This window comes from Humulus lupulus, chromosome 5 (assembly GCF_963169125.1).
Source record: "Humulus lupulus chromosome 5, drHumLupu1.1, whole genome shotgun sequence".
Lineage (NCBI taxonomy): Eukaryota > Viridiplantae > Streptophyta > Magnoliopsida > Rosales > Cannabaceae > Humulus > Humulus lupulus.
This window is the reverse complement of record NC_084797.1, coordinates 6,918,385-6,946,138: the sequence shown is the minus strand read 5'-3', so window position 1 is coordinate 6,946,138 and position 27,754 is coordinate 6,918,385. Positions and strand designations below refer to the sequence as shown.

The window sequence follows — 27,754 nt, the reverse complement described above, 5'->3', positions numbered from 1 at the left end:
TGTTATTTTATAAATCGTTGTTTAGTGCTCTTCAGATTTAAGTTGACGAAAAAATGCGTCATCGACTTATACTCAATGTTATATCCATCAAAATTATAAAATCAATTATGATCCTCTTTCTCCAATCATTTTTAAATTCATCTCTCCATTAATTTATTCAAAATAAAAAAAACCCAAGTAAACCATAATCTTATAAATGTGTTAATATTCATATACGAGACAAGAATATGATTATAGTATACATCAACCACCATTTATGTATATTGGAAGAGCTTGTGAAACGATCATATATAATCATAGAAACTTGTGTTGCTCATGGCATGTTAATATTTCATAGCAAAAATTATCTAGAGAGAAACATGAGTAAAACCTCTAAGAATCTTGGCAAAGATTAAGATGCTTTTTATTACAACTTCATTAATATACTAATAAAAACTACATGATTATGATTAATAAACATTGCTGCAAACAATGGACAACGAACAACCAAAACAAACTTTAGTACAACTGTTGCTGGTAAACTTGTCAAAGCATCTTCACTGATACCTCTCCTGACTGAGATCCCTTAACTTTTTTCCTTCTCCTTCGAACCTGTCGCAACGTTAGTTGTTGTAGAAAACGAACTGCAAAAGGCTTCAAGCTCTCAGGCATAGATGAGCAGGTGCGGGAGAACTTGAACCAGCAATTGGAGACTACATGTTCCAAGTCATTGGCCATAAGAGCAAGGGCTTCAACATTGGTATGGGATTTAAGATTAGCAACCGAAATAGGAAACTCATCAATGGATGTTGACTTTAATTGCCATTCTATGAGTTCATTTCCATAGAAATCACCTTTTTGAAGTCGACTCATGGGAGTAGTATCATTTCCAAATGCCCACACAACACCTTGTGTGATGAAGAGAATCATATCAAGTGGCTCTCCTTTTCGAATGATATAACTTTTCTCTGAATATGTGACTGGTTTCAGATATTTGCATATTGTTTCGTAAACATGTTCATCCGTGTTTTGAAATAATGGAACCTATAATTAATCATATAATCAATCAATCAAATAATAATACTATGTTATAGCTCAAATGAAAGATCAAACTTAATAATGACATACATATACTATAAAAGATAACTTACTTTTTTTAACATAGGGAAACACATGTGTTTCTTAATTAGCATTCCCTGTGACAAAGGAAGAATATGCAAAATATGGTCGATGTCCACATCTTTTCCATCTTGCAATCTCATTTGAATGTATTTCTTAATAATTCGCTTTAGATCCTGAGGAATGTCATTTTTTGACAGCCACAAGTCTGCCTTTTTCTCACTTGTACTGTTCACATTTTTTTTCAGGTCCAATATTTTGGTTACCCAAGCTGCAAATGTCTGATCCAAAATGAATAATAAGTAGTAAAATATATATGATTCATCCTTATCAAATCTAATAAACTGCCATATGTGTTATGAGTAATTAACTAGCTAGTATTTTTTTTTACTTACCTCAATGTGATGATGATCATGCTCTCCAAGTAGAGAAAAGAGATGTTTGACATCAAAATCTTTGTCTTCTCTAATTGTTCGGGTTAGGTATCTCTTGATGGCTTTCTTTTTATACAGTGGAAGGTCATGGTTTGATAGAAAAGAATCTATTTCTGGTTGCTTGATACTTAACTTTCTTCTTGCCTCTTCTGATTTTGTGGTTTCCAACTGCATGTATGTCTGTAAATATATACACCAAGAGTATTATATCGTGAAAAATGGTAAAGAATAGTAGTACCTCTAGCGCCTAACACCATAAATAATATATATATAGGGAGCGACTACAACGCATTTTTTTTTGCAACACTAGTGCATCATTTTTATATTTTCGACATGTGGAATGATATATTCCCACATTTTTTATATGAAGGTGTACATTGAGGTATCTAGAACATCCTACAAATTTTCAAGAAATTCTGAATAAATTATGGTACCAAAAACAGAGTCTAAAATGTATGTTGCCCTCATGTCTGTTTTTTTGTGTACGCGTGTAAAATTTGACAGTTTGAACCCTGTTTTCGGCTTCGTAAACTATTAAGAATTTCTTAAAAATTTACACGATATTCTAAATAACTACAATGTACACCGTCATATAAATTTTTTTATGATTATATCTATCTAGGTGCTGAAAATTGAAAAAAGATGCACCGATATTGTAAAAAAAAGAATGCGTTGTAGTCGTTCGATATATATTTGTTTATATATAATGTACCTGTAACATCAATATATATGTAACCTATAGCAATATAATAATTATTTGGATGCATATGTGTTGATATACTTTCCAAATAGGCTAACATGAGATATTAACAAATTAAACTATTTCAGCTCTCTTTTTTATCATCATTATGAACAGTAGTAGTGTATGTATAAATTTTTAAAGATAAATATATGCATATATTATGAAGAAAAAAAAGGGGTACATACCTGCAGATTTCCAATAAGATATAAAAATAAAAGTAAACCCAAGGTAGAAATGGTAATGGCGAACATGTTTTCTTGTACATTGCTAGTTGTGTCCAGGTTTTGACCAAAAGAACTACAAAAAAAAAAAAAAAAAAAAAGGGCAAAGTATAAGATATGAAGATTAGAAGTGTCATATCTTTTCATTATTATTTTAAAAGATTATATAATATAAGTAGGCATATATTTATATGTCCAAACCTCAAATTTCTTAAACCCCACCAAAAACTGCGAAAGAATTTTTCGGGAAAATCAGTTTTGCTGACTATACGAGATTCAATAGCTTCAGAAAATATTCCAAATTTGAAGATATCTGCATTTGGTGGATCAACAGGGCAAAATTGGTTCAGTTTGGTCACATTCATTCTGGGATGAGGTCCAAGACAGTCGAAAGGACCAGGTATACATTCTTTTGGTCCATGTTCCATACAGGCAAGGTGCCAGCAAGCTGTCTCGCGAAAAATTGAATAGAAGTACCAAAAGGCTCCAAACACCTAATGATCGATGATACATATATATATATATATGTATAGATTAATATTGTATGAAAAGCAATAATCATTTATTTATATAATAAGTTGATATATACTTACATGACCAAAAATAATGTAGAGGAAAAAAAAGAAGGCGCCTCTGACCCATACACGTTGAGTCAGTGAGTCAAAAACTCTTCCTAACGCTTTGGCTGATAAGTACACACGAAGAATTCGAGGCACGTATTGGAGAAGAAGTAGTAAGTTGATGAACTTTCTTGCTCTCAAAGATCTTGATCCTGTAATCTTCGAGAAGTACAATAAAACTACCACGTATATTCGTACAATAACTCTTTTATTATTAGTTAATACACACAATATAAGTCATCAATTTACACCTAAAAAATATGTTTAGTGATACGTACCTGAGGGGTTGGAATAATGGCTAAAAGATCTATTAAAAGATAAGACCATGGAAACTTTGTGAAAATGGATTGACCAAGTGCCTTGGACATGGTTCGTGCCCACTGAAGCCGAAAAATCAAGTGTAAAACATAAGAGAAATCGGTAACAGATCGTAAAACAAGAGATATGATCTTCATATTGTGGTCTCTGTCGAGACATTTTCGGTCATCGTTCACAATTGGAATGTAGAGGAACAATGGATCGACGCAGACTCCGATTACACATGAAGCCAAGAATATCTTATTCCATAATCGAGAGTCTGTTACCCCTGGATTCAATATCTGGTTTAGTGAATGTTCTTGTCTTCCATGATCATGATAATCTTCAGAGTTGTTGGAATTATTATACTGCTTCGAATAATGATTCCTATAATTAAAAGTTTACAATAGACACACATTCAAAAGATCCTTCTTGACATAAAACAAAGCAAAAAAACACACACACACACATATATATATATGCTTACCTCAATGCTACCAAATCCTTGCCTTCAAGATTGTTCATAATTATAACTCAAATATATAAACTGCAATAATAGTAAAAACATATATACACGTGATCATCGAGTAGCCCTATACGAAAAGAAGAATTTATAAAATATAATATAGCGAGAGAATTATCACGAAGAACACTCACTTCTGTGCCGGTGTGGTTCTGAAACATATGCACTCATTTAGGAATCTATAGCTTATATATATAAACGGTATACCTTTTTCGTTTCTTTCCTTCTTTTTAATTAACTTGTATGTCACAATTATTTTTGTTGAGTAAAAGTAAAAAACTATATTCTTTTCTTTAGAAGATTAATTTTACCAACAAATTTTAATTGTATCTTAGTATATATAACTGCACATGGGCAGTACTATCTTTAAAAAATTAAAAAAAAAAACCGAACTATTAAAAAAAAATAAAAAAATTACAATGTGAGGTGGTGAAGGATTTGGACCTTTCCTATTATATGCTTGAGTGAGTGGAGTCAAGTATGACAATTCTTTCTATGCATTGGATCAGCTTAGAAAAAGGGTCTTTATCGGTGGCTAACTGATTAATATATAGTAAGAGACAAAACAATTAAAATTTAAAAAGCTAACATTTAGTGATAATATTTTTAGTAATGTAATTTTAGTTACAATCTATTGATGAAATTCGTTCCGGCTAAAATCACATCTAGATACAACAAATTGTAATAGATTTAGTCATAGGCTTTTTAGTGATAACATAGAAAATTAGACATAATAATAATATTTTAAACTAATTTAACTAGTAGTTACAAATTTTAATATACTAATGAGATATTTGTTTTGCGTAGTTGAGTTATCTTACAAAATGTAGAAGGACTTGGGATAGAAGTAACATTGGACTCTTGTGTACAAAATAATTCACTTTACCTTTAAAATATATAAAGGGTCCCACACAAATTATTAATTTTAATCTCTTAAAATTTAAACAAAATATAAAAAATATTTTATATTTTTATTCTCATATTTACTTTACTCCATACCAAACACACGTAAGATTTTTTTTTATAGTGTATATTGGTGCTTTGGATAATTACAGAGATAGAAACATTCAAAAGTTGCCTTTAGACAAATTAATGATGAATATAACTTTTCTTATAAACACTGATGGAGAGGGGCCATGTCCCCTAAGTTTAAAAAATAAAAATAAAAAAAAAATATTGTTTTAAAATATTTATTTAATGTCTTTATAGTGCCCCCAAACCATTTAAGTCATTGCTTATAAGCTATGAGCACTCTAGATATTTATTAACACAATTTGTCAACGAGGTCTAAAAAATTAATGTGATTTTGTTATATCTTTTGTATAGTATATATTATCTTTCTCCTTATTTAAAATATTTCTTTTTATATTATTTTATCTTTCGTTTTAATTTGTATAATATTTTCTTCTCTTACTTTTCATATCAAGCCAAGATATGTATATTTATTCCTCCCCTCAATATTTACAGTAGGGATTAACAGTTTTTTTTTAATTACATATGAATATAAAAATAGCTCACTTTCTGTAATTTATAATCTATATATTTATCTATATTTTTTACTGGAACATCTCTTTAAGTTTTATGCTTAGCCCTCAATTTTTAGTTTTGCCAAATTTAGGATTGAGACGACCACACTGTCTACCAAACGACAATAATGTATATAAAAATTTTGAAGAAGAAATTACTTACTGGAATAATGAGGCCAAACCTTTGTCTTCAAGATTGTTCATAACTCAATGTATATATATATATATATATATATATGAAATGAAACCTACAATTAATATGCTTAATTGTTAAAATAATATATATTTATTTACGTATAAAAATAAGAAAGAGAAGTATGAAAAAAACACTATATATATATACATATATATACTCACCGGAGCAGCGATAGGCAGTTCTGTTCAGGTGTGCCGAAGAGGAAGGTGACTAGTCCATATGCGACTTCGATCAGAAGAGATTTACATTTAATAGTTATAGCTATATATATATATATTTATATAATATCTTTGACTAGCTTAATTATTTATTGGAGAGAGGAGGAGGAAAAATACCACGGCTACAAATAATAAATAAATAAATAATAAAATCTTGGCTTCTCTCGATCTTATCCTTAAAACTTGTGTGGTATGTACTTCTTTTCATTTTATTTTTGCTTGGTTCATGGTTACGTGGCTTTCATGTTCAAATTTAATGTATCTAATTTACAAGGTATTTTTTTCAGAGAATTTTGATTAGTTTTCAATTCTCTCCCCCTTAATAATGTCTTTGCTAATAGGGAGGGCCAGAACTCAATGGTTGGTTTCTATACAAAATTTGTTATTTTTAAAAAAATTATATATAAAATTGTATTTTTCAAATTTTTGAGGCCCCATTATGTGATTTTTCAATGGTAGTAATATTTCAAAAAAAAAATAAGGCCCCATTATGTGCGGCAGTTTTCAATTCTCTTCCACTTAATAATGTCTTCCCTATTAGGGCCGGAACTGAGTAGTAGGGATTTTATATAAAAATTTGTTATTTTAAAAAAAAATTATTTATAAAATAATATTTTTCAAAATTTTAGAGCTTTTATACCTGTAAAAAAATAGTAATTTTCTAAACAATTGAGCCTGCTGATAGTCATATATGTAATGAAAATTGTATGTCACAGTTATTTTTGTTGAGTAAAAGTAAAAATTATTTTCTTTTCTTCGGAAGATTAATTTTATGACGTCACTATCTCGCTTTTTGTTTGGTAGAGAAGGAGGAGAATTGAAGAAAATTATTAGCAGGGAGAGAATTTCTAAAAATATATAATTTTTTATTGTTTTTTTAAAATTTATATACAATAAAATTAAAGATAAAAGACTAATTATACATGATAACATAATTACAAAATAATATAATATATATATACCAAAATGAAAGATATGCCATGTTGTTTCATGCCACAAATTAAGGAACTTTCTACTATATATATATAATGATGTCAAATAATTACACACATCAATATCACCCATATTAATTATATAATCGTTTGTGTCGTATTGCACTAATACCCCATCCCAAACCTCGTTTAGGCTATACATGGTTTGGTACTTACCTAGCCAACTATCAAACCTACGGACCCTAAGGTCTACCCTCGACCATAATAAGAAATTATTCCTGGGGTCATCGAAAAGGATCATTACGTCAGGCTCATACTTAAGTAATGAAGGAGATCACACGGATGAATCGAGCATGACTTTACCTCTTGACGAGCTCACTGAGGCCTCATCATATGCCTCGTTTCCTGAGCCTGAAGGTTCGAAGGGGCAAGGTCAATGGGCCCGAGAGCTTTCACCCGCATGTTTGCCTCTCGTAGGGAGCTTGGTGGTGGGCACGAGTACGTTCTCCCATCTCGCATACTTGCGGTTGCTGGAGTCGTCAGTGGTCCTTCTTCTAGAAGGTTGTACAGTCGAAGCTTGTCCTCGTGAAGAAGGTAAGAGAGGGATCGTCGACCATAGGAAAGCTTGAGGATGGTTTCCCTACGTTCCCTCATGGCATCCGTAGGCTGAGGACGATGGTAGGTGGCTATATAAAAGACTTAAGTAAGTCAACATGGCTCACAAATTAAAAGGGAATTTAGCCAAAAAATACGAGGAACTTACGAATTCTTCCAAAAGAATAGAATTGGGAGGGAGAGGGATCGTCTGTCTAGAAGAAGGTGGTTTTGACGTTCGAGGGGTGGTTTAGAATGTCCTCGAACATTCGCTTCTCTTTTGGGTAGCTGGACAGATAGTAGAACCCATCCCCACCATGAGGTCGGGAAAGGTTGCTTTTGAGGTAGAAGAGATACAAGATCTCATGCGCTGTGGGCTCCTCCCACTTCATCTCCTTATATAGCGCTTTCAGCGCAGACAGAATCCTGTTCGAGTTCGTCTGGAGTTGGAACATAGCTATGCCGACATGGCAAAAAAAAAAATTCCCAACTGCCAAAAAAACTCCTTTTTTTTAGGCCGTCAGGAGTCTCGAACATTACCTTCTTGCGTTTGCAGTCAATCGTTGCGCCATGCCGTGCTAGCCAATCCATGCCTAGTATTACGCCGAAGTCCTTGATCACTAGCTCTATCAGGTCTCCTTCTAGTTCTATGTCCTCAATCTTGATTGGTACGCCTCGTACTATTCGTGATGATAGAACTACTTCACCCGAAGGCAACTCGGTTACAAACCTAGTTCTAAATCTTTCACTAGGTTTGTCTAATTTTTCTATCATTCCTAATGAGATATACGAATGAGTGGCTCCCGAATCAAATAATACATGACATAAGTTATTGAGGATAGAAACCTGACCTGTGACCACCTTGTTGCTAGCATCAGCCTCTCCTTGGGTTAAAGCAAAAACCCTAGCAGGAACCATCTTTTCGTCCTTCTTCCCTTCTGGCTTTTGCTGAGGACAGTCTCTTTTACGATGCCCTTCTTGACCACAGTTGAAACACTCCTTGGTGTTGGCGCGACATTCTCCAGGATGCTTCTTCTGACACTTAGAACAGGGCGGGTATTCCACGTAGCCCGGCCTATTTCCCCCATTATTCATACGTGCCCTTTTATCGCTGTCGAACTTCTTGTTATCAGGATGCCGTCTTTTCTAGCCATTACCGTTGTTGCTGGACTGATTGTTGCCGCTATTGCTAGACTGATTGTTTCCATTATGGTTGTTGCTCCGACTCGCCTGAGGGTGGCTCTGCTGTCTAGGTTCCGGCTTGCTGGCTTCTTCTTTTCTTACATTGGCCTGTAACCTTTCTACTTCGATTGCCGTCTCAAGAACGGCGGCATATGTAGTGTTTCCCAGGTTCGCTAGCTTAACCCCCATCTCGATTTTCGGTCAAAGTCCTCTAACAAATTTGTTCACCCTCAGAAAATCGGTTGGAACCATCTCAGAGGAGAACTTTGCTAAGCGGTCGAATTGACGAGCATACTCTGCCACTGTTAAATTGCCTTGCTTCAAGTTGGCAAACTCCTCAATTCTTGAAGTGAGTACAGCTGAGTTGTAGTACTTTTTGTGGAACAGCTCCACAAATCGGGTCCATGTCATGGTGGCAGCATCATGGGATTGCTGGACCAAGTCCCACAATATCCTGGCATCTTTCTTGAGCAAAGACGAGACGCAGGATATGCAGTCCGCATTACTGAGATTCATGTGGGCCAAAATCGATTCCACGTTCCTTAGCCACTCTTCTGCCTCAAAGGGGTCTGTAGTCCCTTCGAAGTTTGGAGCGTGCTGCTTGCGGAACCTCTCATATAATGGCTCCATGTGCTGTATTGGATACGGCGCGTAATTTGTCATTGGCCATCCCCCATATGGACCAACTTGTTGGGGTGCTGGGGCCATTTGCTGTGGCTGCGGCTGTGGCTGTGGTGGAGGCTGAGGCTGATATTGAGCCTGTTGGCGTTGTTGCTGCAGAAGTTCCTCGACTTGCTGTCACAGTCTGGCAATCTCCGCAGTGTTGTCAGCTGGCGGTGCCGGCGCGTTGCAGCGAACAGTAGCATGCACTCCCCTTCGGCGAACTGGAGGGACTTCATTGGTCATTGGAACATCGTTGGGGGCGTTTCCGTTGGTGCGTGCAGATCTTCGGAGCGACATCGTAGCAGAGTTCTAACAGTTAGAACTTACCCTAATAGGCTCTAAGGCAAAAACTTATTCTAAAACAAACATATCTCGGACCTATTTATTATGACTTTTTATGAAAAAATTATATAAGTCTTTATTATTATTTAGAGTGGGTTTCTATACTTAGAAAAACAAGTCATCTTTATTTTCTAAGTGTGTTTCTAATCATCCTATATGACTTAATTCTCAGGCTCGAAACTTATCTTTGTTCCAAAGTTAACCATATTGAGGGAGGGCTGGGATCAGTAAAATCGTTCCCACTACTAAGGCCCCCTAACTCTCAACAAGGAAACTTGGTTCATTGATTTGTATCCACCTTCACTGAACTTAGTCATTATTCATTTTATTTAGTATTTATTATGATTGCGAAAAATAAAATCAAACTCATACATGAAAATAAATTAGCATGTTATTCATTTGGAAAAAGATTTTCACTTATTACAATCATAAAAAAGAATAAATAAAACAAACAATAAAAACTACTAATCTAAAAATCGGGATCTTCTACATCCGATCACTCATCTAGCATATCGTCATCTATCTCCTCATAATCATCATTTTGATGAGCATCAAAGTGTCCTCTAGGAAGGTTGGTGAGAATCCTATGTTTTTGCTCATTTGTAAACTGAAACTCGAATTTTGCGGTGAACCTAACTAAGAGGAAATAATATCTCATCGCTAATGGTAGTTCATCCTCATCATTCATGTTTTCCCATATTTCTTCTAAGGCTGCTATTACAGGATGGAAATCTTTAAATAGCCTAATTATTAGTACATATTGTTCAGTTGATCTTAACATTATTTGCTTAGCCTCTTGAAGGCCACCTATCTCTTGGTGGAACAAGAGCAATCTTCGAGTGATCCTTTCTAGTCCTCCTACGGTATTTCTTGGCTCCCTTATTCTTTTTAAAGCCTTAATGGCTCGGATATCTTGGTAGGTTAAAGCTCCGTTCATACTTAACTGAAAACATAAACACTAAAGTTGTTAGCTATACACATAAGCAAAATAACTTGTAACTTAAATACTTACTTGGTGGTCAGATTCAGAGCTTTGAGCGTGTGTATCTTGGAGAACTTCATGCGAAGGAATCGTTTCTCTGATACCAACTGTAATGACCCAACTACTCTAGACTCTTGGACCATTAACGAAACTATACATACAAATTCTTACTAAAACTTACATTTGCGAAAATACCATAATTTTATTAGAAAACTTATAGAAATAAGAGTTAATTACATAAATAAGAAGGATATGGGATCCCATTGTTTGAAAAGCAAAACATAACATGATTTATAAAATAAAGGGATTACATAGTAAGTGCGGAAAATACATATAAAGACCATAAATAAATGACTACATCCTCGAAATCGAACTCTCGACTCCTTGACTCCATTCACCATCGATACACAATCTCCAAGCATCCACGAACCTTATCGCCACTAATAGCTATTTTCCAGCACATTAAACAAAAAGGAATGAACCTAATACCCAGCAAGGAAAATCTAACACATACATCATGTACATAAATTTCATAATGAACATAAAGACATAACATAACACTAATACATACACATACTATAATGGCCATTATTACTTGGGGTCCCATAGACTAAACAAGTCATATGCCCATGAGATTAGTGGGGTCCTACTAGCTAAGTAGCTCATATGCCCATAATCTATTTGGGGTCTTGTTAGTCATATGGGTCATATGCGCAAGCCTACAAACATATATATATCATAACACTTATCATAACATAAGAAACATAAGATATCATATAGAACATATGACATATGCATTTCTATCCTATTTTCCTTACAAAAGTTATCGGGATATGTGGACAGCGTTGGAACTTTGGAACACTCCTAATAACCATTATGAAAAAGAGTGAGTCTAATGAAGAAAAAGAGATGAAAAGGAATGGGAAGACTAAACCATTGAGAAACATACTTACCGAAACTTATGTAATGATCCACTAATCTAGACTTTTGGACCATTAACGAAACTATACATACCATCCTTAATAGAACTTACATTTGCAAAAATACCATACTTTATTGGAAACTTGTAGAAATAGAGTTACTTACATAAAATAAGTAGGAGATGGGATCCCATTGTCTTAAAAACAAAAACATAATTTAAAATAAAAAGGCATTACATAAATAGTGCAGAAAATACATGTAAAAAGACATAAAACAAAACTACATCCTCGAATCGAATAACGCTCGGCTCCTTGACTCCATTCACCATCGATACACATTCTCTAAGCATCGACGAATCTTACCGCCTCTTAAAGTTATTTTCCTGCACATAAAACAAAAAGGAATGAGCCTAATGCCCAGCAAGGAAAATCTAACACATAGTCATAAACATAAATTTCATAATAAACATAAAGACATATCATAACACTTATTACATACACTTATTATAATGGCCATTATTACTTGGGGTCCCATAGACTAAACAAGTCATATGCCCATGGGATTAGTGGGGTCCTACTAGCTAAGTAGGTCATATGCCCATAACCCATTTGGGGTCTTGTTAGTCATATGGGTCATATGCCCAAGCCTACAAACATACATATTCATAACATATTTATAACATATTTCATAACATAACACATAAGATAACATAAGCATAAAACATATAGATTCTATCCTATTTTCCTTACCAAAGTTACCGGGATATGTGGACTGAGTTGGGACTTTTGGAACACTCCTAAAACCATATATAAAGGGTGAGTAGATTTGAAGAAAAGAGATGAAATGAAAGGGATGGAAAGACTAAATCATTGAAAGTCACACTTACCAAAACTTATGTGCTCAAGAACTTAGATTTCCTAACCAAAATAAGAATGAGGTTAGGAGACTGAGTAGAAGGTTATGAGAAAGGAAATATTATAAAACAAGTGAACTAGAGTTTTGGTTTACCTCAAAGACTTGTAAGATCAATCTACACCACAACCGAAATACTATAGAACCTTACTTCCCAAAGTGTTTGATAAGCTTATGATGTTTAAGCTTATGTTTTCCCCAAACCAGGTGTTTACACTCTCACACTCACTTAGCACTTGCAGCCTTTGAACTTAGAGCAAAAGGTGAATAATGGCTGGGTACTAGGTCCTATTTATAGATTTTAGGAATGAAAGGATCTTGATTTTACTTGAATAAAAATAATAGCTTTTTAGGTGAAAATAATTTGAATAATCGTTCAGCAGAGGCTGAAGACTCGTTCAGAAAGATGCTGGACTTATCAAGAGTTCGAATGGCTGAAAGGAAAAGAATTCAAAAACATTTGAAAATACACTGAAGGAGGCGATATATCGCCCCCTGTAGGCGATATATCGCCTGGGCCAGTATGCCCGAGGCGACCGTGCATCGTCTCGTGTTTTCCGTGTCTACGTGCTGCGATATATCGCCCCCTATAGCTGCGATATATCGGCACACGCTGATTAATTAAACACGAAATTACACAGTTTTAGCTAAGTTTGAATGGAGTAAACAGCCTTGACTAAGCCCTTAACGTATTCAAAGCTGCTGACTGACCCTATTGCATTTAAACTTCTCTCCTTATTAAATTTAATCCTCAAAATACTTAATCTTTAATCACCCATTCATAACATGTGCTTAAAATCCTATTGGTTGATATCTAAACCTTATAGTATAATAAATATTATTCTTAATATCAGTAATATAATCAAACCTTAGGTTATACTTAATATTCTTAAACTATAGGTTAAACATAGAAAATCTATAAGTACTACTATGAGTGTCCAAATAATTCCCGGTCTGAACCAAAAATCCACAGTAACAAAGATAATACTATACATACTATAATACTACTATCTAACTAGCTAAGTAAAGTTCTTGGACTCTACAACTTATGTACTCAAGAACTTAGATTTCCTAACCAAAATAAGAATGAGGTTAGAAGACTGAGTAGAAGGCTATGAGAAAGAAAATAACATAAAACCAATAAACTAGAGTTTTGGGTTACCTTAAAGACTTGTAAGACCAATCTACACCACAAACTGAAATACTATAGAACCTTACTTCCCAAAGTGTTTGATAAGCTTATGAGGATCAAGCTTATGATTTCCCCAAACCAGGTGTTTACACTCTTACACTCACTTAGCACTTGCAGCCTCTGAACTTAGAGCAAAAGATGAATATTGGCTGGGCACTAGTTCATATTTATAGAGTTTAGGAATGAAAGGATCTAAATTTTACTTGAATAAAAATAATAGCTTTTTAGGTGAAAATAATTTGAATAATCTTTCAGCAGAGGCTGAAGACTCGTTCAAAAAGATGTTGGACTTATCAAGAGGTTGAATGGCTGAATGGAAAAAGAATTCAAAAACTTTCAAAACATACTGAAGGAGGCGATATATCGCCTGGGCCAGTATGCCCGAGGCAGTCGTGCATCGTCTCGTGTTTTTCGTATCTACGTGCTGCGATATATCGCCCCCTATAGCTGCGATACATCGGCACACGCTGATTAATTAAACACGAAATTGCACATTTTTAGCTAAGTCTGAATGGAGTAAATAGCCTTGACTAAGCCCTCAACGTATTCAAAGCTGCTGACTGACCTTATAGCATTCAAACTTTTACCCTTATTAAATTAAATCCTCAAAATACTTAATCCTTAATTACCCATTCATAACATGTGCTTAAAATCCTATTGGTCCTTATCTAAACCTTATAGTATAATAAATATTATCCTTAATATCAGTCATATAATCAAACCATAGGTTAACATTAATATTCTTAAACTATAGGTTAAACTTAGAAAATCTATAAGTACTACTATGAGTGTCCAAATAATTCCCGGTCTGAACCAAAAATCCATAGTTACAAAGATAATACTATAAATACTATAATAATACTATCTAACTAGCTAAGTAAAGTTCTTGGACTCTACACAATGGTACAACCCTTTCTGTTTTTGGTTTTGTGATGATTTTCAGCGTAAATTTTTTTTATTACCAAAATAATGAAATTTTAACACAATTTTTTTCTATTAACCACAACACTAAAATTTATACCAAAAATACATTCTATATTATTATATTAATTTACCTTATAAATAAAATAATATACATATATATATTTATTTATAAAACATTAATATAAAAATCAAAAATCCAAAGAAAAGGTTGTTGTTGCTACAATACTGTAGCATTTCAGCAAAATGGGATAACATTTGGCCAGCCATTGGATTTTATTTGCTATTAAAACAATAACAATTTGCAGGGATGGAGTCCCATTGAACTTGCCCATATATTAATATCAATTTTTTATGGTATTTTTTCCATTTACTTTTGTTATGTTAGTTTAACTTTATTTAAATTTCTTATTCATAAATATTATTGTTTTACCATTGATTTAGATCGGTGTAGCTTCTAGCTATAAATTTGTTTTTTTTTTTTTCATTTTTATGATTGTTTTATATATATGATTTCTAAATCAAAATTTAAACTTTACTATTTTCTTTTTAAGGAGTTTTCTCATGTGATTGAAAGCTATTTTTAATTATTAGTTGGATTTTTTTATGATTTTATCTTAACTTTACTTAACGGTCTCATGACAAAATGACTCATTTTTTAAAGTCATTTTACATTCTAGCCTAATTTTAATAATTTTTTACAAAATAACATCTCATAATTTAGACAGGTAGTAAAAAAATTCAAACAATCAGTCAAAACTTTTATACAGCTGGTCGAATTTTATACAAAAACCATTTTATAAAAAATTATAAATAGTACCAAAATTACAAAAAAAAAATCATTTTCACCCATTTTTCTTTACTTAATAATAATCAAGATTATTATTTTTATTTTAACTTGGACAAGCTTTTTCGGATGCGGTCTTTGCTTGGGGAGGGTTTGGTTCTTTAGAAGGCTTGGGAAAGTTTTCCGGGGGGCTCTCGGCAGGTTTGATGGTTCTGCATTTATTTATACACTTTGTGTAACACCCCACGTCACTAAGACTGCTTCCTAGAATGACGACTAGCCCTGCAAACCAACACGAGTCTTTATAGAACTGCCCAAGAGGCCACCCATCATGAGATTACTCCAGGTCAAGCACGATTAAATTTAAAGTTCTCAAGTGATGGGCTACCGAAAAGATGATGCATCTTGTTGGCATAAGTAGTACCCATCAATCTATTTAAACTCTCTTCAACTATGTAGTCCCATACCTACACAGTCATAGAATCACCACACTTAACTTTCCCCAGGCGATGTGGGAATGCATAGCCTTACCCGGTCTTTCCCCCTACAGATCAGGGGATATTGACTGTCACAATCACCCACCCTTAGGGTTCTGACGTCCCCATTAGGCACACTTCCTGCTGTGTCAAGGCTCTGATACCATTGTAACACCCCACGTCACTAAGCCTGCTTCCTAGAATGATGACTGGCCCTGCAAACCAACACGAGTCTTCGAGCGTGCTTTGTCCTCACTCGCACGCTTCCTGGGATCACCCATCATGAGATTACTCCAGGTCAAGCACGCTTAACTTTGGAGTTCTCAAGTGATGGGCTACTGAAAAGATAACGCATCTTGTTGGTATAAGTAGTACCCATCAATCTATTTAAACTATTTTTATTTATTCCCATACTTACTCAGTCTTAGAATCATCACACTTAACCTTCCCCAGGCGAAGTGGGATTGCATAGCCTTACCCGGTCTTTCCCCCTACAGATCACGGGATACTGACACTACACCAAATACCTCTTTCCACAACACAAGAAGATAAGACTATTTAAAAAGTATTATAGTAAGTATGATTAAAAAACAGTAAAGTCCAAAAACAAATGAAAAAAAAAGGCGGCACCTTTAGGAAGTCCCGCTAAATTGAAATAGCAAGCATTTTGGTCTGACTATAATATAGTCTCTCTCTAATTTTTTCACATGTAAAATAAAATAAAATAAAGAAGAAAGAAACCCTTTCTCCCACCCCGATCCTTATACTTTCCTTTCTCCCTCTCTCTATTGCATTTTTTCTGCTAGGCCCGAACGACGACGGCAGGGACTCAGGGAATGGTGGTCGAAGGCGGCAAGGGGGTCGTGGTCGGGCTGTTCGGCGGCAGGGGGCTCAGGGGTGGGCTCGACAGCAACGACTGGTGGCTCGAGGGCTGGGCTCGACGGCGGGTGGGGGGGTCTCGGGTCTGGGCTCGACAGCACAGGGGCTGGGCAGGACGTGGAGGCTTGGGGGCTCGTTGGGGCTGGATGACTCAGAGGCTCGATAGGTATGCCTGCTTCTTTTTCTCTCGCCATTTGAAGCACTATCTGTCGCTCTCTCTCTTGGAGAGGCCCTTTACGCTTCTGTCTCTTACTGGTGAAGCTCTTACATACGCTTTCTTTAGGATCTAAGGTAAGAGAGAACCTCTCTATTCAAGACTATTTTGTACACCTTTATTAAATTTAGGTCTTTGTATAGTCTCAAGATATGTCTTCACTTTCCGGTTTTCTTTGATTGTTAATTCTATAATGTTTTCTTCTCTTCTCATTTCTGATATGAAATTTTGCATTTATTTTTTATATAAATATATTTAAATGACAAAGCTTCCTCTCACATGGTATTTTTGCCTCATCCGAATCGGTCCCAAACACTCTCAACGTTACAACTATTTTGTCTAGGAGTGACATTGTCATCCTAGTCCATGGTGTTTGTCACCTCTTCCAAAAAGGTATGAGATGCCAGTCGTGGACAAGAGGAGATTGATGCTTTTGGAAGATTTGTCATATACCCATATATATGTATATTTATAGAAACCCAATTTATATACATATTTTTTTGAGAAATATTTTTCTGTTACTTTGTCTTCCTTGTCAAATTCTTGGTTTTCTAGAATTTTACATAAAGAGTGGAAAATCAAAGGTTGTTATGTTTAATATTAAGATTAGTGTTTATATTTGGGTACCAAATTAGTAAATTTTCTACTATGGATTTACATTTGGTGGTAAGTATTGGAGTATGATGAACATTGGGTAATTTTTAGTGTTGCTTTGTTTGTGTACATGATTTCTTTTAAATTTTTAACCCATTTTGGTATTGCACTCCAGCTATTTGTTAATTTGTCTAGTTGGGTTACTAAATATGCAAGGGGTCAATACCAAATAGGAGTGTAGTGAGTGGTGGTTATTAGATTTTTTTTATTTTGGGATAAAGTGAAGTTTAGAGAAATGGGTCATTGGAATATATATTTATTTTTGGCTAAATATATGTATATATATATCACTATAACAAGGATATATGTTTTTTTTCTTCTAGTATTTAGAATAATCTAATATTGTCCATTAAGTTTCACATGGAGTTTCTTCCTATGTCTTTTGGTACTCACACGTTATTTTCTCAAAAATGCATCTCTATCAATGAAATTAATGCTAACATAGAAAACAAAATATTACTGCATTACATGGATTTTTTTTTTAATTACTACATTTTTCTTCAAGGTGTGATCGTTTTTCCACTCCATGTCATGTGTGTATTTTCTTTGTGTTTATTGACTTATGTCTAGTTTGGATCTAGGACTATTGTTTGGATCTCTTAAGTTACATATCTCATATTCCAATATATAGCATTTGTTTTAATTTGTTATTATTTTACTATCCCATATGGCTTATTTTGAGGTTTTGAATTTTTGTGTCTATTGGTTCCAGCAGGATTCCAAGGTTGTAACTTGGTGGTTGGTTTGATGGACTTGTGATTTTTGAACTTTTCCTCGCAGAGGTATTTAATTTTGTATGTAGGAGACACTGAGTTGATAAGGCATATAATTTCTAAAGATGTGTGTGGCAAAGTAAGTAATGTAGCCATAACCATACTTTTATTTTTGAGTTCCTTATTTCAGCTTTCCCCTTCAGATTTAATAATTTTATGCCCTGAAATTTGTCAGCATGATATCCACATATATACGTCAGTATGAGAATTATATTCCTTGTTTGTGCCTATTTTGGTTAATTTGTTTGTCCTTGTCTTTGTTCTACCCTTTGCTTTTCTGTTGTTTCTTTTAGAGATACTGACTGGAACAGTAAAATTGAGAATGCAAGGACCATGTAGTGGCCGTCCAAACTTCTTAGTCACCCTGAAATATGAACATGAATTATTTTATAATTTACTAGCTAGAATCAGATCGAACTGCAAATAAGGTTAACTGATGAACTATCAAGAACCATATCCTTTCAATTTGGTTGAGGCTCTCTATGCATCATGGTATAGGTATTTATATTAGTTTTTGAAGAGAAAACTATATATGTTATTCTAAGTAATGGCCTACATATATAGCATAAAGCAATATAAGATTATGTATAGTTATAGAGTTGTCCCTTGACTACTTATTTTTTTTTTCAAGAGAAATATAGTTATTTTCCTCTTCTTGCTATATAGTTATAAAAATTATATTATCTCATTTATCATATATATATATATTGCAAAAAAATATAGTTGAAAATGATCAACGGGAAAGATACATATAATGATAGTGTTATATTATGCTTCAGTAAATGAGAATTATATATTCAAAGTATAGCCATGAAGAACCTTTTGATCAAAAAGCTTGGCCCAACCAGACCCCGGCATAATATATAGTTTATACTCTATCTCTCTTTCTCTTTCTGTGTGTGTGTGTTAGTGTGTTTATTTGTCTAAGCTCACTCAGTTCGTTCCTTGTGACTTCTTTTCTTTCCCTTGGCTTGGCTTGGTCTGCAATAGAAAAAGGTGTGTCAAAGACATGATGCAGCACTAAAGCAGAACAATAATTCACTGTTTCTATTTCTCCTATTGTGTGATTCTGACGCATATGAATCTCAATAATGCGGACCGCATATCTTGCGTCTCGTCTTTGCTCAAGAAGGATGCCAGGATATGGTGGTACTTGGTCCAGCAATCTCATGATGCTGCCACCATGACATGGAACCGATTTGTGGAGCTCTTCCACAAGAAGTACTACAATTCGGTTGTACTCGCTACGAGAGTTGAGGAGTTCGCCAACTTGAAGTAGGGTACTTTTACAGTGGCGGAGTATGCTCGTCAGTTCGACCGCTTAGCAAAGTTCGCATTGGAGATGGTTCCAACCGATTTTCTGAGGGTGAATAAATTTGTTAGAGGACTTCGACCAAAAATCGAGATGGGGGTTAAGTTAGCAAACCCGGGAAACATTACATATGCCGATGTTCTTGAGACGGCAATAGAAGTAGAAAGGTTGCAGGCTAATGTAAGTAAGGAGGAAGCCAATAAGCCTGAACCTAGACAGCAGAGCCAACCTCAGACTAATCGGAACAGCAACCATAACGGCAACAATCAGTCCAGCAACAACGGTAACGGCCAGAAAAGACGGCATCCGGATAACAAGAAATTCGACAGTGATAAGAGGGCACGTACAAATAATGGGGGAAATAGACCGAGCTACGTGGAATACCCGCCATGTGCTAAGTGTCAGAAGAAGCATCTTGGAGAATGCTGCGCAAACACTAAGGAATTCTTTAACTGTGGTTAGGAAGGGCATCGTAAAAGAGATTGTCCTCAGCAAAAGCCAGAAGGGAAGAAGGACGAAAAGATGGTTCCTGCTAGGGTTTTTACTTTAACCCAAGGAGAGGCTGATGCTAGAAATAAGGTGGTCACAGGTCAGGTTTCTATCCTCAATAACTTATGCTATGTATTATTTGATTCGAGAGCCACTCATTCGTATATCTCGTTAGGAATGATAGAAAAACTAGACAAACCTTGTGAAAAATTTAGAACTAGGTTTGTAACTGAGTTACCTTCGGGCAAAGTAGTTTTATCATCACGGATAGTACGAGGCGTACCGATCAAGATTGAGGACATAGAACTAGAAGGAGACCTGATAGAACTAGTGATCAAGGACTTTGACGTAATACTAGGCATGGATTGGCTAGCATGGCATGGCGCAACCATCGACTGCAAACGCAAGAAGGTGATGTTCGAGACTCCTGACGGCCAGAGGTTATGCTTCATGGGACAAGCTTCAGGATTCGGCACCCCGTTAGTTTCATCTCTCAAAGCTCAGAGAATGATGGAGAAAGGATGTCAAGCATTCTTAGCCAGCATCGCAAATGTAGAAAGGGAGACACCACTTACGGTTGGAGATGTCCGTGTTATACAAGAATTTCCAGAGGTATTTCCCGATGACTTGCCAAGATTTCCGCCAACTCGAGAAATAGACTTCACGATAGAATTAGTACCAGGCACCGAGCCTATCTCTAAGGCACCATACCGGATGGCACCTACGGAACTCAAGGAGTTAAAGATGCAGCTACAAGAACTCCTAGACTTGAGTTTTATTAGGCCAAGCCATTCGCCATGGGGAGCACCGGTATTATTCGTGAAAAAGAAGGACGATAGTATGCGAATGTGTATAGACTATCGTGAGCTGAACAAAGTAACGATTAAGAACAAGTACCCGCTACCTCGGATCGACGATTTGTTTGATCAACTCCGAGGCGCGACTGTATTTTCAAAGATCGATTTACAGTCCGGGTATCATCAGCTCAAGGTAAAGGGAGAAGATATTCCTAAGACAGCCTTTAGGACTCGTTATGGACATAACGAGTTCTTGGTTATGTCTTTTCGTCTTAATAATGCACCAGCCGCATTTATGGACTTAATGAATAGGGTCTTCAAGGATTACTTAGATAAATTCGTCGTAGTGTTCATTGACGACATTTTAATATACACCAAGGATGAAGTAAAGCACGAGGAACATTTGAGGATGATTTTGACGCGATTGAAGGAGCATCAACTCTACGCCAAGTTCAAGAAATGCGAATTTTGGCTTTCGCAAGTGGCGTTCCTCAGGCACATTATATCAAAAGACAGAGTTGAAGTAGACCCATCAAAGGTAGAGGCAGTGAAGGATTGGCCCAGACCAAAGAACGCATCTGAAGTAAGAAGCTTTCTAGGGTTAGCAGGTTATTATAGGAAGTTTGTAGAAGGCTTTTCAAAGATAGCCACTCCGCTCACCAACCTGACCCAGAAACAACAAAAATTTAACTGGAATGATAAGTGTGAAGAAAGCCTCTAGTTGCTTAAGGATAAGCTTTGCTCAGCACCAGTACTCAGTGTACCGATACCCAACGATAAGTTCGTAGTCTGCTGCGATGCATCAAAACAAGGATTGGGTTGCGTGCTGATGCAAAATGAAGGAGTATGAACAGCGCTATCCAACTCACGATATGGAGTTGGCAGCGGTGGTCGTTGCGTTAAAAATCTGGCGCCATTATCTTTACGGAGAACGGTGCGAGATTTATACGGACCACAAAAGTTTAAAGTACTTCTTTACTCAGAAGGAGCTCAACATGAGGCAGCGCAGGTGGTTGGAGTTAGTAAAGGATTACGACTACGAAATCCTATACCACCCAGCGAACGTAGTTGTCGATGCGCTTAGTAGGAAAAGTTATGGTAATTTAGCAGCTTTATCCGGAATAGAAAAGCTGCTACAGCAGGAGCTGATCAGTGCCGAAATAGAAGTAGGATGTAGGCAAGCTGGCTAACTTGTCTATCCAATCGAATCTGCTAGAGGACATACGGATTGGTCAGAGACATGATGACACACTAGCAGCACATATGGATGCAGTCAAAGAAGGCAAGACTACAGATTTCTCAATATCTAGCCAAGGTTTATTGAGATATTAGGATCGGGTATGCATGCCAAATGATCAAAGTATTAAGAAGACGATTCTGGAAGAAGCGCACAGCACCCCGTACTCAATTCACCCAGGGTCAACCAAGATGACTCATGACATCAAGGCAATCTACTGGTGGCCAGGGATGAAGAAGGACGTAGCAGAGTATGTATCTAAGTGTCTTATATGCCAGCAAGTGAAAGAAGAGCTTCAGCAGCCTGCAGGTTTATTGCAACCGCTTAGCGTACCAGAATGGAAGTGGGACGATATAGCTATGGACTTCGTGATGGGTTTGCCAAGGACGAATAAGCAGCATGATTCCGCTTGGATAGTAATAGATAGACTAACCAAGTCGGCTCATTTCCTGCCTGTTAGAACTTCATACACGGCAGACCAATATGCAGACATCTACATCCTAGAGATAGTACGGTTGCATGGAATCCCCAAGACAATAGTGTCAGATAGAGGATCGGTGTTTACATCGAGATTTTGGGGGAGTTTACAGCAAGCTATGGGTACTAAGTTAAGCCTTAGTACAACTTTTCATCCTCAGATAGATGGGCAGTCCGAGCGTACGATTCAGATTTTAGAGGATATGCTACGCGCGTGTATACTTGATTTCGGAGGATCATGGAACAAGTACTAACCACTGATAGAGTTCTCCTACAACAACAACTACCAGTCAACAATCGGGATGGCACCTTATGAGTTGCTTTATGGAAGAAGGTACCGATCACCATTGCACTGGGACGAGGTAGGAGAAAGGCAGCTTCTAGGGCCCGAATGTAATGACCCAACTGCTCTAGACTTTTGGACCATTAACGAAAACTATACATACTAATTCTTAAGAAAACTTACAATTGAAAATACCATAACTTTATTAAGAAACTTGTAAAAATAAGAGTTAAACTTACATAAAATACCAAGTAGGATATGGGATCCCATTGTTTTAAAAACAAAACAAAACATAAATTAAAATAAAAAGGGATTACATAACAAGTGCGGAAAAATACATATAAAACCATAAAGAAACAAAAAAAACTACATCCTCGAATCGTAACGCTCGGCTCTTGAATCCATTCCGCCTCAATACACATTCTCCAAGCTTCCAAGAACCTTTCTCGCCACTAAGACTATTTTCTTGCACGTATAAACCAAAAGGAATGAGCCTAATGCAGTAGCGCTTATTAGACAGTGTATGCTTGCTGCTCAAAGCCGTCAGAAAAGCTATGCGGATGCCAAGCGACGCGATGTGGAATTCCAAGTTGGAGATCAAGTCTTCCTAAAGATATCTCCTATGAAAGGTGTCAAGCGCTTCGGGAAGAAAGACAAGCTTAGTCCCCGATTCATAGGTCCTTTTGAGATATTGGACAAAGTGGGACCAGTTGCGTATAGACTAGCCCTACCGCCAGCACTAGCCGATAGTCACAACATGTTCCACATCTCGATGTCACGCAAATATGTGTCAGACCCATCTCACGTCCTCAAGTATGATACAATAGCACTCCAAAAAGACTTAAGTTACGAGGAGCGACCGGTTAGCATCCTAGATAGGGGGATGAAGCAGTTACGGTCCAAGAGCTTTCCTATAGTCAAAGTCCTATGGAGTAATAGTTCTGAACGAGAGGCAACGTGGGAGTTGGAGGAGGACATGCAAAGCCGGTATCCAGAATTATTTGGTAAGTAAATTTCGAGGACGAAATTCTTTTTAGTAGGGGAGAATTATAGAGTCTAAGAATTTTACTTAGCTAGTTAGATAGTAGTATTATAGTAATTATAGTATTATCTTTATAACTGTGGATTTTTGGTTCAGACCGGGATTTATTTGGACACTCGTAGTAGTACTTGTAGATTTTCTAAGTTTAACCTATAGTTTAAGTATATTAATTTTAACCTAAGGTTTGATTAATATGACTGATATTGAGGATAATATTTATTATACTATATGGTTTAGATAAGAACCAATAGGATTTTAATCACATGTTATGTATGGGTGATTAATGATTAAGTATTTTGAGGATTAAATTTATTAAAGGTAAAGTTTGAATGCTCTAAGGTCAGTCAGCAGCTTTGAAAACGTTTAAGGGCTTAGTCAAGACTGTTTACTCAATTCAAATTAAGTTAAAAATGTGTAATTTCGTGTTTAAATAATCAGCATATGCCGATATATCGCAGCTATAGGGGGCGATATATCGCAGCACAAAGATACGAAAAACCTGAAACGATTCACGATTGCCTCGGGCATACTGGCCCAGGCGATATATCGCCTACAGGGGGCGATATATCGCCCCTCTCAGCATATTTTGAACGTTTTTGAAATCATTTTCCATTCAACCCTTCAACCTCTTGATAAGTCCAGCATCTTTTTGAACAAGTCTTTAGCCTCTGCTAAACGATAATTTAAATTATTTTCACTTAAATAGCCATTATTTTTATTCGAGTTAAATTAATATCCTTTCATTCCTAAACTCTATAAATAGGACCTAGTACCCAGCCATTATTCATCTTTTACTCTAAGTTCAGAGGCTGCAAGTTGCTAGGTGAGTGTGAGAGTGTAAACACTTGGGTTGGGAATCATAAGCTTGATCATCATAATCTTATCAAAACACTTGGGAAGTAAGATTTTATAGCATTTCGGTTCAAGGTTTAAATCGGTCTTACAAGTCTTCAAGGTATCCCAAACTCTAGTTCGTTTCTGTACTTTTTCTTTAAAGGTTCTCATAGTCTTCTACTCATTCTAACATTATTCTTATTTTGGTTAGGAAATCTAAGTTCTTGAGCAAAAGGTTTTGGTAAGTATATTTTAAAAGTATAGTTCCTTCATCTCTTTCATCTATTTTCTTCAATAGACTCACCCTTTCATAAATGGTTTTTAGGAGTGTTCCAAAGTCCCAACTCTGTCCTCATATCCCGATATTTTGGTAAGGAAAATAGGATAGAATTTATATGTTATATGTTTTTTATATGTTATCTTATGTTTTTATGTTATGAAATATGTTATGTTATGTTATGTATGTTTTTAGGCTTGGGCATATGACCCATATGACTAACAAGCCCCAAATAGATTATGGGCATATGACCTGCTTAGCTAGTAGGACCCCACTAATCTAATGGGCATATGACTTGTTTAGCCTATGGGACCCCAAGTAATAATGGCCATTATAGTATGTGTATGATATAAGTGTTATGTTATGTTTTTTTTATGTTTCTTATGAAATTTATGTATATGAACTATGTGTTAGATTTTCCATGTTGGGCATTAGGCTCATTCCTTTTTGTTTATATGTGCAGGAAAATAGTCTTAGTGGCGGGAAAGGTTCTTGGAAGCTTGGAGAATGTGTATTGAGGTCGAATGGATTCAAGAGCCGAGCGTTACGATTCGAGGATGTAGTTTTGTTTTTATGGTTTTTACATGTATTTTTCCGCACTTGTTATGTAATCCCTTTTTATTTTTAATTATGTTTTGTTTTGTTTTTAAAACAATGTGATCCCATTTCCTAACCTAAATTTTATGTAAGTTTAACTCTTATTTTTACAAGTTTCTTAATAAAGTTATGGTATTTTCACTTGTAAGTTTTATTAAGGATTAGTATGTATAGTTTTCGTTAATGGTCCATAAGTCTAGAGTAGTTGGGTCATTACAACTACGGATTAAGGAGCATACTTGATTTCTTACCAAATGGACGACCAACAGCCTTATAAATAGAATATTCCCGATTTGGTTGGGATTCAACGCGATCGTCATTCCTCTCAGGTCGATTGAATCGAGTCTCAACCCCTCGAAGGTACATTGAGCAAAAGGTTAAGGCCTCGTTCACCACGTAAGCTTCTGCGATTGAACCTTCCGGACGTGCACGACTTCTTACATAATGTTTATAAACTGCCATCGAACGTTCAATGGGATACATCCACCTAAAGTGCACGGGACCGCCAAGAATTGCCTCTTTTGGAAGATGCAAAATCAAATGCACCATAATGTCAAAAAATGCTGGAGGAAATATCATTTCCAACATGAATAAAATGGTGATAATGTCTGTCTCCATCTTCTCAAGGTCTTTCACATTCAAAGTCCGTGCACAAAGTTTTTTGAAAAAACCGAACAACTCAATAATTGGCTTCCGAACTTCAGGAACCAAAAATGACGTAATTGCGGCGGGCAACAACTGCTGAAACAACACGTGGCAATCGTGTGATTTTAGCCTAGTTATCTTGCCATCATTGACAGTGACATTCTTCGAAAGGTTTGCAGCAAAACCGTCCGGGAATTCAACTGACTTCACAAATTCACAGAAAACTCGACGCTCCAGGACACTGAGGGTGTAACTGGCGTGCGATTTCTTCCACTTGTTTCCCTCTTTACAGAGCTGGAGATTTTCCCTAATTTTCATGTCTCCTAGATCAAGTCTTGCCTTGTCAGTGTCTTTAGATTTTCCCTCTAAGTTCAACAAAGTTCCCAAGACACTGTCGCAAACATTCTTCTCAATGTGCATTACGTCCAAGTTATGCCTCAACAATAACTCCTTCCAATAATCAAGCTCGAAAAATATGCTCTTCTTCAACCAATTAAGTTCAATCGGAGCCCTTTTGCGTTTCACACCACCAAATTCTTTGTGTTTCCCAGGATGTCTAATCTGCAAATTCTCTAATTGCTTCAACACATCATCACAGGAGTAATCTTTCGGTGGTGGCCTGAGTTCCGTGTTACCGTCGAATAGTGCTCGTTTGCTCCTCCATTCATGATCCATATCAAGAAACCTCCTATGGCCAATGTATGCAATTTTACTTCTAATCCCTACAGAGGGAGTTTCTTCATTGCATGTGGGACACGCCTTGTACCCTTTTGTGCTCCACCCAGACATCATAGAATAAGTTGGGTAGTCGTTAATGGTCCACAAGATTGTTGCACGCATATTGAACAATGTACTATTGTATGCATCTCGTGTCTCGACACCATTCACCCAAAACTCCTTCAACTCGTTAAGCAAAGGTATCATATAGACATCGATATCTTTTCCAGGTGAAGAAGGACCTGGAATAAGAATAGACAACATTAATGAATGTGGTTTCATGCTCTTCCACGGCGGCAAGTTGTATGGGACAAGTATCACAGGCCACATGCTGTAAGAGTTGCTCATGTTCCCAAAAGGATTGAAACCATCTGTAGCCAACCCAAGCCTAACATTTCGAGGTTCGGCTGCGAAAGATGGGTACAACTCATCAAGGTGCTTCCACGCCTTACTGTCAGCGGGGTGCCTCATCACACCATCTTCCTTTGGACTTTTAGAATAGTGCCATCTCATATCCTCTGCAGTATATCTGGAACTGTACAGCCTTTTCAATCTCGGCGCCAACGGAAAGTACCGCATGACCTTATGGGCCACTTTCTTCCCGTTCCCACGATTATCTTGCCAGCGACACTCACCACAAACCGGACAGAATTCCAAATTTGCATTCTCCTTCCAAAACAGTCACAGTCATGCTTGCAAGCATCGATGGACTCATATCCCAATCCAATACTCCGCAACTTTGCCTTCA

The 27,754-nt window shown here is 36.2% G+C and overlaps 1 protein-coding gene across 4 annotated transcripts; it reads right to left on the bottom strand.

Moving 5' to 3' along the window:
• Positions 1-273: 273 nt before the first annotated feature.
• Positions 274-6,002, bottom strand: LOC133834321 (cyclic nucleotide-gated ion channel 1-like). Of its 4 annotated transcripts, XM_062263905.1 has the most exons (11): positions 5,819-6,002; positions 5,625-5,709; positions 3,900-3,959; positions 3,394-3,799; positions 3,089-3,274; positions 2,697-2,989; positions 2,460-2,571; positions 1,494-1,712; positions 1,131-1,379; positions 834-1,023; positions 274-728 (listed from the first exon to the last, which is right to left on the bottom strand). In XM_062263905.1, the coding sequence occupies exons 3-11, from the start codon at positions 3,935-3,937 to the stop codon at positions 526-528; spliced, it is 1,896 nt and encodes a 631-aa protein (XP_062119889.1). In that variant the 5' UTR covers positions 3,938-3,959; positions 5,625-5,709; positions 5,819-6,002; the 3' UTR covers positions 274-525. The 4 variants fall into 4 exon arrangements, with proteins under 4 accessions (XP_062119889.1, XP_062119888.1, XP_062119891.1 ...); XM_062263904.1 differs by having other exon boundaries at positions 274-1,023; positions 5,819-5,998; XM_062263907.1 differs by lacking the exons at positions 3,900-3,959; positions 5,625-5,709; positions 5,819-6,002 and having other exon boundaries at positions 274-1,023; positions 3,089-3,267; positions 3,394-3,527.
• Between the last annotated feature and the right edge of the window lie 21,752 nt (positions 6,003-27,754).

What these genes read in the sequence shown, in the direction of transcription:
- LOC133834321 (XM_062263904.1), bottom strand. Translation starts at nt 3,937, where the DNA reads ATGAACAATCTTGAAGGCAAGGATTTGGTAGCATTGAG. An exon ending in TGGGGTTTAAGAAATTTGAG is followed by an intron (nt 2,572 to 2,696) that starts GTTTGGACATAT and finishes TTTTTTTTGTAG; the next exon opens with TTCTTTTGGTCAAAACCTGG. An exon ending in GTTTCCCTATGTTAAAAAAA is followed by an intron (nt 1,024 to 1,130) that starts GTAAGTTATCTT and finishes GATTAATTATAG; the next exon opens with GTTCCATTATTTCAAAACAC.